Raw genomic sequence first — 16,152 nt, forward strand, 5'->3', positions numbered from 1 at the left:
AACGGATTGAACTGTTTTACTTTCTAAGTCGTACTATAGGGATATCTGTCATATACGGATTTCCACTCTCACCGGTTAATTTCTTCTTTTACACGTGCTTTGGAAACTTCCTGTTTAATCGCAAGTTTTAAAATTGTTTTTGAGTGAATTAAACTTATTTTAACAATCATGAAGCGTTCCAGAATCATTTTAAAGCAGTTTCTTCTTCTCTTTGATGATGGAAAATAGGTTTTCTCAAGAAAATACCGCAAACGATCGCAGAGGAATTGAAACGTACAAGTCAAGTCGGCACCTGGTTAAATTGGCATCTAGTCAAATCGGCACCTATTCGACGTCAATTCGGCATCCAATAATATTTGATATAATATTTTCTATTCAATTAATTAATTACTGTTACCAAGTACATAGTGAATATGTTGTTGTGTATTTTGGTAAACCACGAAACGAAAGTGAATATGTAGTGTATAAAGGTAAACAACGAAGCCCTTACCAAAGATCACCAAAGCTGTTGTTTTAACAATTAGACAATTTGTGTAATTGTAAAAACAAGTCAATTATTAAAATAAAATGGAAAACTATGAGTCCCTTTCAATAAATCAAACTTTCATGCCAAATAATTAGCAAATTTAAGGTGTTTTTTTTTCAGTAAAGTTTAAACAGCATTAAACCAACAATCCTGTAAAATGCTCAACTGGTTAAAATAATGCAGAAAAATACACAATATCTCATGTATTAGTCCAAATAATTATGACGTCTGGCAAGGCTATTTTATTATTTTTCTGGGACGCCTTCCTACGACGTTCAGGTGCCAATTTAACTAGGTGCCAGTTTGACTAGAATTCTTTGACAAATGTTTGAAACTATCTGAGTTTCATTAGACCTTTGATAGCAGTAACAAAAAGATTATTTACTTAATATTTTGTGGGAGAAGGGGGTTCAGACTGTGTGGCATCAGGTCTGTTTGTGCCCAATACATTTTCGCACCCTACACGTTCGCACATTCACACTCTACTCATTCACGCCCAATTTTAATTCAAATTCAAGTTGAATAATTGGAAAATTATGGTTGTTGTTTTAAATTGCTTTGGTGTAAATACTGAATGTATTTATAGCTTGGTATGAGTAAAACATTGAAGATTTTAAAGGAAAAAACACAAAAGATAATTGTTTTTAACAGCTTGGTCCCATTGATCTGAAACAACGAAACAATTAAACATAGAAACCAAAATATAGCAATCCACTAATATAACCAAAACATGATAAAATTTATTCAACACGCAGAAACAAACATAGTCAGAATCTCACTTCATTTTGAAACAAGTCAATGAAACAAGTTATAGCAATACACTAACCAAAACATGATTAAGAGTTATTCAACACAAAATAAAACGTTGACAAAATACCACTTTATTTAGAAAGGATTATTATTATTTTTAGCAATACCTTATCCAAAACATAATTAAGATTTATTCAACACAAAAAAAAAACTGCTGTCTCACTTTATTTTGAGACAATGACAACAATTATACTTATAAGAAAACACTTGCTTACATAGTTATTAAACACAAAACCAATTAAGATTGGGTGCGAACATGTAGGGTGTGAAAGTGAAAGGGGTGAAAATGAGTGGGCGCAAACGTGAATGGAAGCGAACGGACTCCGATTCAGACTATGTACCAGTGAGAAATATACAAGCCTTTCTACGGTATTTATTTGTACAATTCAGCTAGTCTTGACCTATTCATTTGTCTTAAAAAACCAGCCAGTTGTCACCTTCACTTCACACACACACACATATACGAATATCAATTATATGCTTACGATACATGTTGCATTGTTAAACTAATTACGGTATGTGAAAATCAAGACTTGCATAAAAACTATCCCAATATTAGAGACAGTGGCGTCATTTTTCTTCAGAGCTTTCAGCTCTTTGATTATCATTACTTTTCCGTCCTGGTCTGGTATTTAGAAAACGTCAATGTAATGCTTCTGGTTTCTCGGGAGTTATCTACCTATTGTTGAGTAACTAACTGACTTCCGAAGAGGCAAACTTGCATTTATGAAATAGCTTTCCCCCTTTCTCTACTTCTCCTTGACAAAACGAAAATGTACGAGTCGAGAACATCTGAACAATAAATGAATGGAATACATACTACAGACAACATGTTAAACGACAAATTTCGTGCACATCACATTGCAACCACTTGTCAGTAATTTTTATTGGTAAATGCACGTTTATGAATGATTACTGAAAACTTTTCAAAAATACGGAAAATTTGATAGTTTGTTACTGATTGTGTCAAAAGGGGGTTGGCATCTATGAAAGTTAGTAGAAAAATTCAAATAGTATCCTTAAGAATACTCTTTAAGTTTTTCTATTCAGTAGTATTTGATATTTTAGAGCTCAACAATTGCTGAAGAGGAGGATGATCCCATATTGATGAAACATCGTAAAGATCGTAAAAAGATTACAGAAGCATCCAGTACTGGTACAGATACCATCATCAGTAAAAAATTACCAGTTAGCTTCCCTAACTTACAGAAGGTATGTACAGAAAAAATAGGAATGAAAGGACTTTTGGAGTACAATATTCGGCTGTGTATTGTACACAGTTATATATAAACGAAATTAAAGACAACAACACCCATCAATTACCGCATGGTGATTAATTTATTGGGGTCGACATGTTTCGCCAACAAGCGTGGCGTCTTCAGGACAATATTATACATGAAATCAAACAGTGAAGTACAAATTTTGCAGTTGTGCGGTTTGCTTTAACAATAGAGGTTGTATATAGTACTTTTTCCAAAAAAAATCTCGAAAAAAAGTCTAGAAAAAAAATTGAAAAAAGAAAACACACGTAAAATATAAAAGTCTAGTATACAAATACAAGACAGCAACCTAATGACATTGATAGCAAGCAAACATCATTTAGAGGTTGACATACAGTCTTAAATATAAGTGTTTATACTATATTTAATTTTCTGCTCTAAATTTCTCTTAGTCTAGAAAAGTAAAAAAATAATTTAACACTGATTAGCAGAGATCTACCTTCAACACATAATTATTACTATCTTAAAATATTAAGAAAACTACTTACAAGGATCCTTGTTGGACTTGTACATGAAAATGAGACCATGTTTACACCCCTAGGTACCCCATTTTACGTTCACAGCACTTACTGAATAGAATATACATTTGAAGAAATTATAATATACTGGCATATGAAATGATGAATTTTGCTAACATATTACTTTTGATGATTGTTGTTATACCAGCTGAAACATATGGAAAACACAGTGATATAATTCATATCTTAACAAAGCTATAGAATAATTTGAAATTTAAAATACAATATAATTGTGTATGTTTAAGGCTTTGAGTTCTGGTAGACGTGAGAACAAAGAAGATTGGATGGAATGGATTAGGCGACTTAGTATAGAGTTATTGAAAGAATCCCCATCGCCAGCCCTCAGGTCATGCTGGGCATTAGCTCAGACATACAATCCTCTAGCCAGGTAAAGGATATTTTGCATACTGTAAATTTGGAAATTTTTGCATGCATTTATTATTGCGAGATTATCAATTACGACTTAAATGCGATTTTAATTTTTACGAATTTGAGAAAAATCCTGTTAAATTCATATAAAATATTTCAAAGCGAGTTTGAATTATTGTGTTTACAACTCTGTCGCATTTTTCCCAATAATGAAAGCCTCGCAATAATTTCTGAATTTACAGTACTTTAGCATTGTAGATTCTATTTTTGAGACAGTAGCTTAGAAAACAATCCTTTAGCAAAGTAGATGTTATTTTGAACATAAACTCAGATACACAAGCCATAGCCAAGTAGGTGATATTTGGGCACTATATGATGAACATTTTACTAAATCCACAGCCAATGATGTTTCCTCAGTTGGAAATACACATTTGATTTGATGGCTGCAATGAACTTCAATATTATGTACATATAGACTACACTGTACTGGAATTTTTATTGAAATCCTATAGTTCATTTATGAAGTATAAAACATTAATGTCTTTAAAGCTTTTCTCTGTGAATGGGTAAAATGTTGTACACATAATAGCCAATTTATAAACTTGTCTCATATTTCCCTAGGGAACTGGATATAAGAACGACATGAAATTTGTTGTCAGGCTTTATGTGTACATCCTAAACCGTCTGGTATGTTTTGAGATTGCTCGATCCTCAAATACCTGTATACCGAATATGTATATATATATATTTATAAGTACGTCTGAGTCAGTGACAACTCTACAACAGATGTATGATTTGCGAAAGCAAATTTACAGATCTAACATTGTTGGGTTGATGTTTAGACAAGTTGTGTATATATGCAGGCGATTTGGTGTCACGATATCACAGTAGCATGGGTTCGAATCCCGGCGAGGGAAGAACAAAAAATTTGCGAAAGCAAATTTACAGATCTAACATTGTTGGGTTGATGTTTAGACGAGTTGTATATATATATATATATATATACACAACTTGTCTAAACATCAACCCAACAATGTTAGATCTGTAAATTTTGCGAAAGGGTCCGGAAACGGTCATATATGCCAGTCTTGACCTAAACTGAAAGTAGTTTGTCCTAAATGAGTAATTGGGATTTAGGACAAATTTTATTTTTTTACAGAAATAATTTCGGTCATTCAATGTCATTTCGTTGAGATCGAGTTTCTAACATTGTCTAAATCGCCATTTTGAACTTATTTTTTGTTGTTATCCTTTTCCTGTAATAAAACTGCCACTCCAGTAAAGTGTTATAATCCTGAGGGCCCTCCTAATAACTATAGTAATGCCTCCGGGAAATATTGGCTAATGATCGCTAATCTCTTTACCTGTGTTTTTAATTAAATTTTTTATTGATCACGAGCTCAGAACTAATATTTTAAAGAAATTAAAAGTTCATAACAACTGTCTTCATTATTTAATTACTTTTCTCAGCTTAGACAATTCTGATTTAAAATTAAATTAAAATTAAATTAATTTACGTAGAACAAAATATTGTTTCACTACAAACACACGTGCTTTGTTTACTAATACGCATGCTTGAAATTCTCTTCCGCAAATTAGACACTAAATTGTAAATTAAAAATGATTTCATGCTAAATTAAACAAGTCCAACTATTATAATTAATATTCAAACACTATTAAAGGTAAAACAGTTAAAAAGCCGACGATTTCCTGTGAATTTGATAAGGTAAACAAAACTAATCCCGGAAATGAGTCCGGAATTGGTCGTTTTACTATTGTGGTAAAAGATCCGGTTATAATTTTGTCTTCAAAATCGAAAGAAACGTAAGCGAAGTTTGAGAAATTTATCTTTTGAGTCATTAAAATCATTTCATTTTTAAACTGGTGCCTTCCTTTTATTGCTCAAGATTGATTTTAAGGAACATGGTAGGGAAATTTCTGAAGTAAATGCAATGCAACAGTTAAACAAGTTCCTTGATGCTACGAGTATGACTGTATGAGAATACACACAATCTTTGTTTAAAAAGGGCACCAACTTTTAAGTTATCCCAAAATGACCGAAATTAGGTGAAAAAATTTCCGGATCCTTGTATATGCCCTTACACATATGGCTATGTATAAAATTTGTGTCAGAGCTTCCTGAAATTTGCAATCAGGCTTCAGATCCCTACATACAGTATGATATATTTTCTGGTTTGTCTCTCAAAAAGAATGAGTGTTTATGACATGTCAAATTATACAGAAATCAGATGTTCTTTCATAATATATTACTATGGATTCATTATTATTTGTTGGAAACCAATTTTCATGGGTAAAAGTAAAACATTAAATGTTCAACAAATGACAAATTTTCAATAAGCCTGTATGCAGACCTCGGCAAAACCACGAAATTAATTATCCACAAACATACAATTTTCCGAATCCACAGTATCAGTTTATACTAATGAAAAATAAACATTTCAGAGACCTGTTCAATGCAGCTTTTGTATCTTGCTGGACAGAATTGACAGAATCTCAACAGGACGAGTTGATCCAAAACTTAGAACAAGCGCTAAAATCAGAGGAAATCCCTGAGATTACACAGACCCTACTTAACCTGGCAGAGTTTATGGAACATTGTGACAAGGTATTGTAGAGAAATGATTAGAATAAAATGTCAATACTTACTAAGGGCTATTCCATGCATCATTGTAAAATAACGAAATTTGATGAGACTGTCAACAAAGTGAGAGGTTTAGTGCTATAAATCCAGGTTTAATCCACCATTTTCTACATTTGAAAATGCCTGTACCAAGTCAGGAATATGACAGTTCTTGTTCATTTGTTTTTGATTTGTTTTGTTGTTTGATTTTGCCATGTGATTATGAACTTTCCGATTGGATTTTCCTCTGAGTTTAGTATTTTTGTGATTTACTTTTTCCATTAAAAGGTATGGGGGAGGGTAGGAAGGGACTTTCAAAATATCCTTACAACCTGTGTAGAACCATCTTTAAGATAATTTTGCATAATGGTAACACAGACACATTCGGAAAAAACCCATGACCCACATTCGATAATTAAACTTCCCTTCCTACCCTCCCACATACATGTTAATGGAATAGACCTAAAAACCTACTTTAATTTGTAGTGTTTTTGATTCAATATTGCTACTATACAGTTGATTCAGTAATATTCATGGGGTACATAATTGTGTGGATATAGGTAACTAATTCATATGTTTAAAAAAAACTTAAATGTTCCGAAAAACAGTGATGATTTGAATATTAAGGGCTTATTAACAATATAAAAAGGTGGAGTTAAACCTGTACATGGAGGTTAGAACACCCAATTGTGCCTATAACATTGTTTGCATATGACAATCTTAATTACAATGATTGAGCAAACATTTATTCAAACAGAGCAAGCAAGCAAACGAAAGTCTTAATCTACAAGCATTAGGAATTAGCTAAACGAAACAAGCTATCTTTACAGTATTTTGATCATTGATTTTTGTTTCAGGGTCCTCTGCCATTGGACTTTTCCCTGCTTGGACAGAGATCTATGATATTTTGGGCCTATGCCAAAGCTCTGCTTTATGTATTACTATCTTTACTATATTTTGATCATTGTTTCAGGGTCCTCTGCCACTGGACTTTTCCCTGCTTGGACAGAGAGCTATGATATGTAGGGCCTATGCCAAAGCTCTGCTTTATGTATAACTGTCTTTACAATATTTTGATCATTGTTTCAGGGTCCTCTGCCACTGGACTTTTCCCTGCTTGGACAGAGAGCTATGATATGTAGGGCCTATGCCAAAGCTCTGCTTTATGTATAACTGTCTTTACAATATTTTGATCATTGTTTCAGGGTCCTCTGCCACTGGACTCTTCCCTTCTTGGACAGAGAGCTATGATATGTAGGGTCTATGCTAAAGCTCTGCTTTATGTATTACTATCTTTACAATATTTTGATCATTGTTTCAGGGTCCTCTGCCACTGGACTCTTCCCTTCTTGGACAGAGAGCTATGATATGTAGGGCCTATGCTAAAGCTCTGCATTATAAAGAGGAAGAATTTAACAGAGGACCAACAACAGAAACACTTGAAGCACTTATCAGGTAAGATCCTTTCATGCATATATGTGATCATATCAAAACATGTTAAAATGTCCAATTGTTATACCCCTGCTTTAAAAAAGTGGGGGTATACTGTTTTACCTCTGTCTGTCCTTCCGTCAGTCCGTCCGTCCCATGAATATTTTTCGTCGCATTTTTCTCAGGAACTACAATACAAGGATTTCTGAAATTTGGTTTCAGTGTTTATATAAGTCAGCTATACCGTGTGATGCGTTTTCAGATTGATCACTTGACAACTTCCTGTTTACCGAACACTTGTATGATTTTACACATGATAGCCAAGTTGAAAATTTTCGTCATATTTTTCTCAGGAACTACAATACAAGGATTTCTGAAATTTGGTTTCAGGATTTATATAAGTCAGCTATACCGTGTGATGCGTTTTCAGATTCATCACTCGACAACTTCCTGTTTACCGTACACTTGCATATTTTTACACTATTAATATTATCCACTTGCGGCGGGGGTATCATCAGTGAGCAGTAGCTCGCAGTTTCATTTGTTTCAGATTGAGAAAAAAATCAGCAATTGTGTTTTTAGATACACATGTACAGGTATGTGTTTGTGAAGTCTGAAATGAGGTTGAATTGTTTAAAACCTTTTTTTGCATAATTTGGTAAAATTTATTAAAAAAGTGAGCAGTAGTGCCACCAATAGCCCACAAATATTTTTGTTAAATTATTCTTCATATAGCATTTTTTTTTTAAATTTGACAACCAAATTTTCAATAGGCCAGGGGTGACACTACACATGAAATCATTAAATTTTGGATATAAGAAGATGTGGTATGAGTGCCAATGAGACTACTCTCCATTCAAGTCACAAATCACAATATGTAAAAAGTAATAAGTAATAGGTCAAAGTACGCCCTTCAACATGGAGCCTTGGCTGACACGGAAACCCCAATCTATATAGGGCCCCAAAGATGACTAGTGTAAAACCATTCCAACAGGAATACCAAAGGTATAATCTATATAAAAAATGAGACACAAAAACACTTATCAACCACATCAACAAACATCAATCACTGAACAATAGGTTCCTTCTATCTATTGTTTTTATACCCCCGCTTTAAAAAAGGGGGGGTATACTGTTTTACCTCTGTCTGTCAGTCTGTCCGTCAGTCCGTCCGTCCATCAGTCCGTCAGTCCGTCAGTCAGTCCGTCCCACGAAACTTCGTCACATTTTTCTCAGGAACTACACATCCACCCTTTCTGTAATTTGGTATCAACATTTATATATGTCAGCCATACCGTGTGATGCATTTTCAGATTCATCACTTGACAACTTCCTGTTTACCGAACACTTGTATGATTTTACACATGATAGCCAAGTTGAAAATTTTCGTCACATTTTTCTCAGGAACTACAATACAAGGATTTCTGAAATTTGGTTTCAGGATTAATATAAGTCAGCTATACCGTGTGATACGTTTTCAGATTCATCACTCAACAACTTCCTGTTTACCGAACACTTGTATGATTTTACACATGATAGCCAAGTTGAAAATTTTTGTCACATTTTTCTCAGGAACTACAATACAAGGATTTCTGAAATTTGGTTTCAGGATTTATATAAGTCAGCTATACCGTGTGATGCGTTTTCAGATTCATCACTCGACAACTTCCTGTTTACCGAACACTTGCATATTTTTACACTATTAATATTATCCACTTGCGGCGGGGTATCATCAGTGAGCAGTAGCTCGCAGTTTCACTTGTTAAATTCCATGAAAGTAAGTCACTTTAAAGTACTGTGAATTCATTTATTTTCGTGGGTATCAATTTTTCATGAATTGCTGAAAACTTGCATATTCTTGGATTTTGGATTTTTTTGGTTTTGCCAATCTCTGAATACAAAGCCTATTGAAAATATGTTATTCGTTCAACATTTAAATTCATGGTTCACCTGTACCCAAGAAACCAACAAAAGTTGGTATCCAACGAATAATAACGAATCCACAATATGTGATATCTTTTTGCATTATCATTGCAGCATCAATAACAAGTTACAGCAGTCGGAATCAGCATCGGGTGTATTGGAGTATGCTATGAAGCATCACAGAACAGATTTGGTAATTCTTATCATTCTATGTTAAATAGATAATCTGCAAAAATACTAATGATTTAAGGAATATTTGCAACTTTTGGAAACATAATTCCTTTACAATTTGAGAAAAAATAATGATTGGAGCTTAAACAGTGAAGTAAAATTGTAGAACATAGAATATTTATTTATTTGAAAGAAAAAAAAATTCTCACAAATTTTGAAAAAAAAAATTGCCAATCAAGATTTTGTTCAATATTTAACTGAAGTTGTGAAATAACTGAATTCTTTTACTTCCTATTGAAATTGGTTTCCATTCTCTAACTTTAGTTTGCCTCGATTAATTTTATGAAACTTATACACAATGCTTATTACAATAAAACTCAGATCAAGTACAAATTTGGGTAGTGTCACTTCTACAGTTCTCGAGTTTATGTCCCTTTATAAGTTTATATGCAAGTGGGGTTATCATCCAAGTCCCATAGACACATTCCCCCTTTTTTTATGACATTGTTCGGTCTGTTTTTGATAAAATGCCTATGTTGATATGTTTTGTTTAATTTTTTATGACAGAAAGTACAGGAGGGATGGTATGAGAAGTTACATGAATGGAACAAAGCCTTGGCAGCATATGAGAGTAAACTGAAGGAGAAAAATCCTGACGAAACAAATCTAACTTTAGGGAGGATGAGATGTTTAGAAGCACTGGCTGAATGGTAAGTTACTATTACTTTAAATTCAGAAATTATTGCGTTTATTCATAATTGTGATTTTTGAAGAATGAACAATTTATTAATGCAATATCGGAAAAAATGCATACAGATATATGCATTAGCCATAGGAATTCTAAGAAGTCTTTTCATTGTGATACACCAAGTGGTTTTAGTTGCTTAGATAAAAATCTCACAATAATTTTAGAATTAGCAGAAAATGGCACTTTTATGTTGGTGCAGCAAATCTATTAAGCCTTACTGTTGCAATAGAAGTTACTTAAGTTTGGACAGGGCTATAATATAGTTGAGACATGATTGGGTACAGTCTCTTTACACCAAAACCTTATCACATTCTTATTACGGATTGCTATTCACATCAACTAAACCAATTGAATGATTAAAACTTGATTTATTCCATTGCAATCAGACAATAATTTTGAAATTTTTAGGGGACAGTTGCATCAGATAGCTTGTGAGAAATGGCCAACATGTAGTGATTTAGAAAGAACAAATATGGCACGCATGGCGTCTGCTGCTGCATGGGGACTTGGTGAGCTTAAATTTACACTGTTTAACGTATGAAGATTTGAGATATATATCCCTTAAGTGAATTCATTATTATTTTTTTACTGTGCATTCATTCATATTCATTGGATACCAATTTTTGTGGATTTCTTGGTTATCTGGGAACCACTTATTCTAATGAACAAAGAATTGCAAATTTTCTATAAGAATGTATGTAGACTTTTGCAAAACCACAAGATTGAATATCCACAAAATGCGAGTTTTTCTAAATCTTTAAAAATTGGTACCCATGAAAATGAATGAATCCACAGTACATATATAATACTAGTTTCAAGGAGTTTTTTGGTACAGGTGAACCATGTATTTAAATGTTCAACGAATTGCAATTTTTTATGGACTCGTCTGCAGACTTTCGCATAACCAGGAAAATAAATATCCACCAAATGAAAGTTTTGTAAGTCCACGGAAATTGGTACACATGAAAATACATTAATATACAGTAATCAAATTCCATTTCTAATCATGGAATGTTTCAAAAGATGTTTAAAACAAAGTAGATATCTTTTCATGACCTTTTTGGACTGACATTTTTGTATAATTACAGGACAATGGGACAGTATGGAAGAGTACATGTGTCTGATACCTAGGACAACATATGATGGTGCTTTCTATAGGGCTGTGTTTGCTTTACACTCTGAGAACTACCAGCTAGCACAACAGGTTAGTCATAATAACCAGTGATTATTTTCAATTTTTTTTTTTTACCTAAAAACATATTTGACAGTTTTTAAAAATTTCAGTATAACTAAAAAAAAATGTTTAGAGTCACAGACTACAAATGCTCTTCATATTGTTTTTGCTTAACCAGCTAAAAGAAGATAAGAAATGTTGATTCTACCACTGCATCGAGTGAGATAGGACATTTATTCCCTGGAGACAGTTAAATTGTCAAATTTAAAACTGTCAGGAGTGCATAAATATCGTATTGCATGAGATTTGGTGGTTGAATCTGTTTCTGTAATGATTTTTATATTGAACCACAAAGTATTCACATAAATACTATATAAATTCTTTGCTCTACAAAAATAAGTTTGATCCTCTAGATTTTTTAAGGCCACATTTGACACATCAACAATTAACAAAATACAAGATAAATCAACTGATGTTACAGGGGGAGAGGGGAAGGATATGTTGACTCCATTTATATTTTGGGTACCACACCTTGAATTTTAACTTAAATACTAATAACAATAATTACCTAAAATTATCAAATTAAGTGACATATTTTCTTGATGGGAGTGTTACTAGAAAATATTACAACACATTCACTGATTTTGATGTTCAATCTGTTATATTTTGCACCAATAAGTTGTACATTTTTAAAAATGATATTCAGAATTTGTTGTATTTGACAATCACTGCTTTTGCTCATGACTTTATTAATTTCTTTAATTTCAGTGCATAGATAAAGCAAGAGATATTTTAGACACAGAATTAACAGCTATGGTCGGAGAAAGTTATAATAGAGCATATGGAGTAAGATATTATAGTATTTCGTTCATGCATAGCCAGATTTTTTACTAGATTTAGGGATCAATTTATAAATTATTTTAAGAAATTACTTTTTAAAAGATTTGATATCAATCCTTTACAGGTTAAACAGCCTCTTTTTGGTAAACATGTTTCTGATATTGGAAACAAAGAAGTGGTGAATATTGGACATCCATGAAAGACTTAACATCTTTAATCCAGGAAATTATGTCTGCAAAATGGAAATTGAATGAAAAAAGAAAAATTTGGGAAAATAGATTTTCCTTTTCAACTGTTTTGACTTGAGTGACACTGATGAGTCTGAAATTAATGTTGAAAAAAAAGTCTGAAATCTTTAACAAGTTTTTTAGACCAATAAGGGTGTGACATATACTTATTCTCATGACACGGCTTTTTAGTTTTACATGAATTGACTAACTTATTTGCAGGCTATGGTTAATGTGCAGATGTTATCTGAATTAGAAGAGGTCATCCAGTATAAGTTGATGCCAGACAGACGGGAAGCTATTAAAAACATGTGGTGGGACAGACTACAGGTAAATATTTATATCAGTTTAGTAATTTACATAAAATCTGTTCGGAGGTCATAGAATGTTTCAGTGATCACATTATCAATGGTTATGGATCCCTTTACAAAGAATTGATGCAAAATAAAAATGTATTATGATAGTTAACTAACACAATCAGTCATAGTTTCGGGACATGATTTTTGCCTCTTATTTACTAACACATTGTAGCTATAACTCTTTTTATGTTTTTCAGTCTTTGGTCATTCGTTCGTCCAATTGTCTGTTTGTCCCTTCGTCTGATTGTCTGTTCGTCAATCTGTCTGTCTGTCCTGCTTCAGGTTAAAATTTTTGATAAAGCTGTAGTCCAATCATCTTGAAACTAAGTACATGTTTCTTACAATATGATATTTCTAATTGTAATGCCAAATTAGAGTTTTGACCCCAATTTTACGGTCCATTGATCATAGAAAATAATAGTGCAAGTGGGGCACCCGTGTACTATAGACATATTCTTGTTAAAAAACTTATGTTATTGTTTTCCTATTAACAGGGATGTCAGAGACTAGTGGAAGACTGGCAGAAAATCATACAAGTTAGATCATTAGTGGTGGCGCCACTGGAGGACAAGAAAACATGGCTGAAATACAGCAGTTTATGTAGAAAGAGTGGACGTCTTGTGAGTCCCCTTTGAATGTTTTGGTTGGGCAGATTTGTAAACCTACGAATTGTAGAAACCTTGTATAAAATAATGTTATACTGTCAATAATGCAAAAAATACAAAGGGATAGATGAAATATCTATAACATAAGATTTTGTTTGGTTTTGGCCGATGTTCGGTTTTATCAGGTTCACAACGCACATTATTTGATATGACGGTGCTTACAAGCATGTTTGGTTTATACAGGTTTTCGGTTTATACAGGATTCGGTTTAGTCAGGTTTCACTGTACTAATTAATAATGGTAGATTATTGTAGTGGTCAAAGATCTGCAAAGATAAATGAAAACATTTTGGATGTATATTTTACCTGTATAAAAAAAATATGCTGGCTACAAATTTATTAAAAGGAAAAACTGGAATTGCACAATAGACCACATCATCAACCAGGTCTTTCATGAAAATCACATACAAAGCAAAAGACAAACGATACAGATAGCCTGATTTCATGCATTCTATGTACTTATAACCTGACTTCATGCATTCTATGTACTTATAACCTGACTTCGTGCATTCTATGTACAGATAGCCTGACTTCGTGCATTCTATGTACAGATAGCCTGACTTCGTGCATTCTATGTACAGATAGCCTGACTTCGTGATTCTATGTACAGATAGCCTGACTTCGTGCATTCTATGTACAGATAGCCCGACTTCGTGCGTTCTATGTACAGATAGCCCGACTTCGTGCATTCTATGTACAGATAGCCTGACTTCGTGCATTCTATGTACAGATAGCCCGACTTCGTGCGTTCTATGTACAGATAGCCCGACTTCGTGCATTCTATGTACAGATAGCCTGACTTCGTGCATTCTATGAAGAGTAACATTGAATGTATGTGCAACACAGTCAATTTCATAGAATGATGAATAAAAGATAATTAGATATTGACTCTTAAAGAATGTGAAATATAGTAGGAAACCGTTATAATTGTACATGTATGTTCTTTCCACACATTTTACAGGCTTTATCCCACAAGACACTAGTGATGTTATTAGGAACTGACCCCACTAAAAATACAGATCAGCCAATACCAACAGTTAGTCCTGAAGTCACATTTACTTACATGAAACATATGTGGAGAAATAATCAAAAGGTAGGCACAGAACGTAACATCAGAATTATTTTTTGTTTTTTTTGCGGGAATAGAGAATTTACACTTTTTGGGACTCTGGAATTTATTATTAAAATTTAGGGCCTCGGTGGCCAAGTGGTCTAAGTAGTTATTACTGTAATCATTAGCCAGTCAAGACTGAGGTTGTGAGTTTGAACTCCTCAGTATAGTCTATTTTGCAATCCCTGGAACACCACCCACAAACCCACCTCCCTCCTGGAGCCGCCACTGGATTATGACAATAGAGAAAGAAACACAATAGTTTGATGAGCGTCAAATGGTTCATTCACATTCCTACATAACTTGAGATTAAGAAATAATTCATGAAAGCCATAGATTTGTTTCATTTATTCATGGAATGATTATTTTAGCCCAAACGATTGTAATAGGACAAATTGTGTAATTTTGTTAACCATGAAAGCCCTATACACGTCATACTATTCAGGCTGTTCCGTTTTATCTCCATTTCCATTACATTGAATTATATTTCCTTTACATTGCATAAAATTTCTATGACATTACATTATATTTTATCTCTATTTTATATAATAATATTAATAATATATAATTCAATAAGAAAAAGACTCACATTTTCACCCAAAATATGTTCTTTTAATGTAATTTCATTGCATTCTGAGGCTTATAAGAAGCTTTAAAAATGCCCAGTGTTTATATTGATGACAGAAGCATACATATGACCTCACCTTGTTTAACTCAACTGGATTAAGATTGACTAGGATTGTCAGTTTTCCTATCAAAGGTCAGTGGTTTTCTCCAGGCACTCCAGCTTCCTCCACCAATAAAAACTGGCTGCCATGAAATAGCCCAAAAGCGATGCTTAAAAATGGCTTTTAAACACCCCAAAAAAATCAATCAATCAATTAGTTGCCAAAGACAATACATCATTTGACAACATTTTCATTTTTGTGAAATTTTACAACGACAAATTAAAATAAAATGGACTGATTTTTTATTGTCGAGCCTGCAATCTTTGTTGCAGAAAGCTCGACATAGAGATAGTGATCTATCGGTGGCGGGGGCGCAGCTAGCTAACTTCTTAAAAGCTTTATATTTAAGAAGGTGGAAGACCTGGATGCTTCATACTTTGTATATGGATGCCTCATGTTACATAGTTTCCGTCAGTCACATGTCCAATGTCCTTGACCTCATTTTCATGGTTCACTGACTACATGAAAAAAAAAGTTAAGATTTTTTGTAATGTTAAATTCTCTCTTATTATAACTATATTTGGTATGTGCGTACCTTGCAAGGTCTTCATGCCCGTCAGACAGTTTTCACTTGACCTTGACATCATTACATGGATCAGTGAGCAAGGTTAAGTTTTGGTGGTCAAGTCCAT

The 16,152-nt window shown here is 33.3% G+C and overlaps 1 protein-coding gene across 3 annotated transcripts in view; it reads left to right on the forward strand.

Moving 5' to 3' along the window:
- The window catches only part of LOC139499993 (serine/threonine-protein kinase mTOR-like), a 427,410-nt gene that overhangs the window by 36,228 nt on the left and 375,030 nt on the right, over nucleotides 1-16,152 (forward strand). For all 3 annotated transcript variants that reach the window (XM_071288672.1, XM_071288671.1, XM_071288674.1), the window contains 12 exons: nucleotides 2,405-2,548; nucleotides 3,380-3,522; nucleotides 5,967-6,129; nucleotides 7,466-7,599; nucleotides 9,613-9,691; nucleotides 10,237-10,379; nucleotides 10,826-10,926; nucleotides 11,506-11,621; nucleotides 12,360-12,437; nucleotides 12,881-12,988; nucleotides 13,512-13,637; nucleotides 14,643-14,774. In XM_071288672.1, coding sequence (XP_071144773.1) covers nucleotides 2,405-2,548; nucleotides 3,380-3,522; nucleotides 5,967-6,129; nucleotides 7,466-7,599; nucleotides 9,613-9,691; nucleotides 10,237-10,379; nucleotides 10,826-10,926; nucleotides 11,506-11,621; nucleotides 12,360-12,437; nucleotides 12,881-12,988; nucleotides 13,512-13,637; nucleotides 14,643-14,774 — 1,467 coding nt within the window. The remainder of the gene's footprint in view (nucleotides 1-2,404; nucleotides 2,549-3,379; nucleotides 3,523-5,966; nucleotides 6,130-7,465; nucleotides 7,600-9,612; nucleotides 9,692-10,236; nucleotides 10,380-10,825; nucleotides 10,927-11,505; nucleotides 11,622-12,359; nucleotides 12,438-12,880; nucleotides 12,989-13,511; nucleotides 13,638-14,642; nucleotides 14,775-16,152) is intronic.

This window comes from Mytilus edulis, chromosome 13 (assembly GCF_963676685.1).
Source record: "Mytilus edulis chromosome 13, xbMytEdul2.2, whole genome shotgun sequence".
NCBI classification, from domain to species: Eukaryota; Metazoa; Mollusca; class Bivalvia; order Mytilida; family Mytilidae; genus Mytilus; species Mytilus edulis.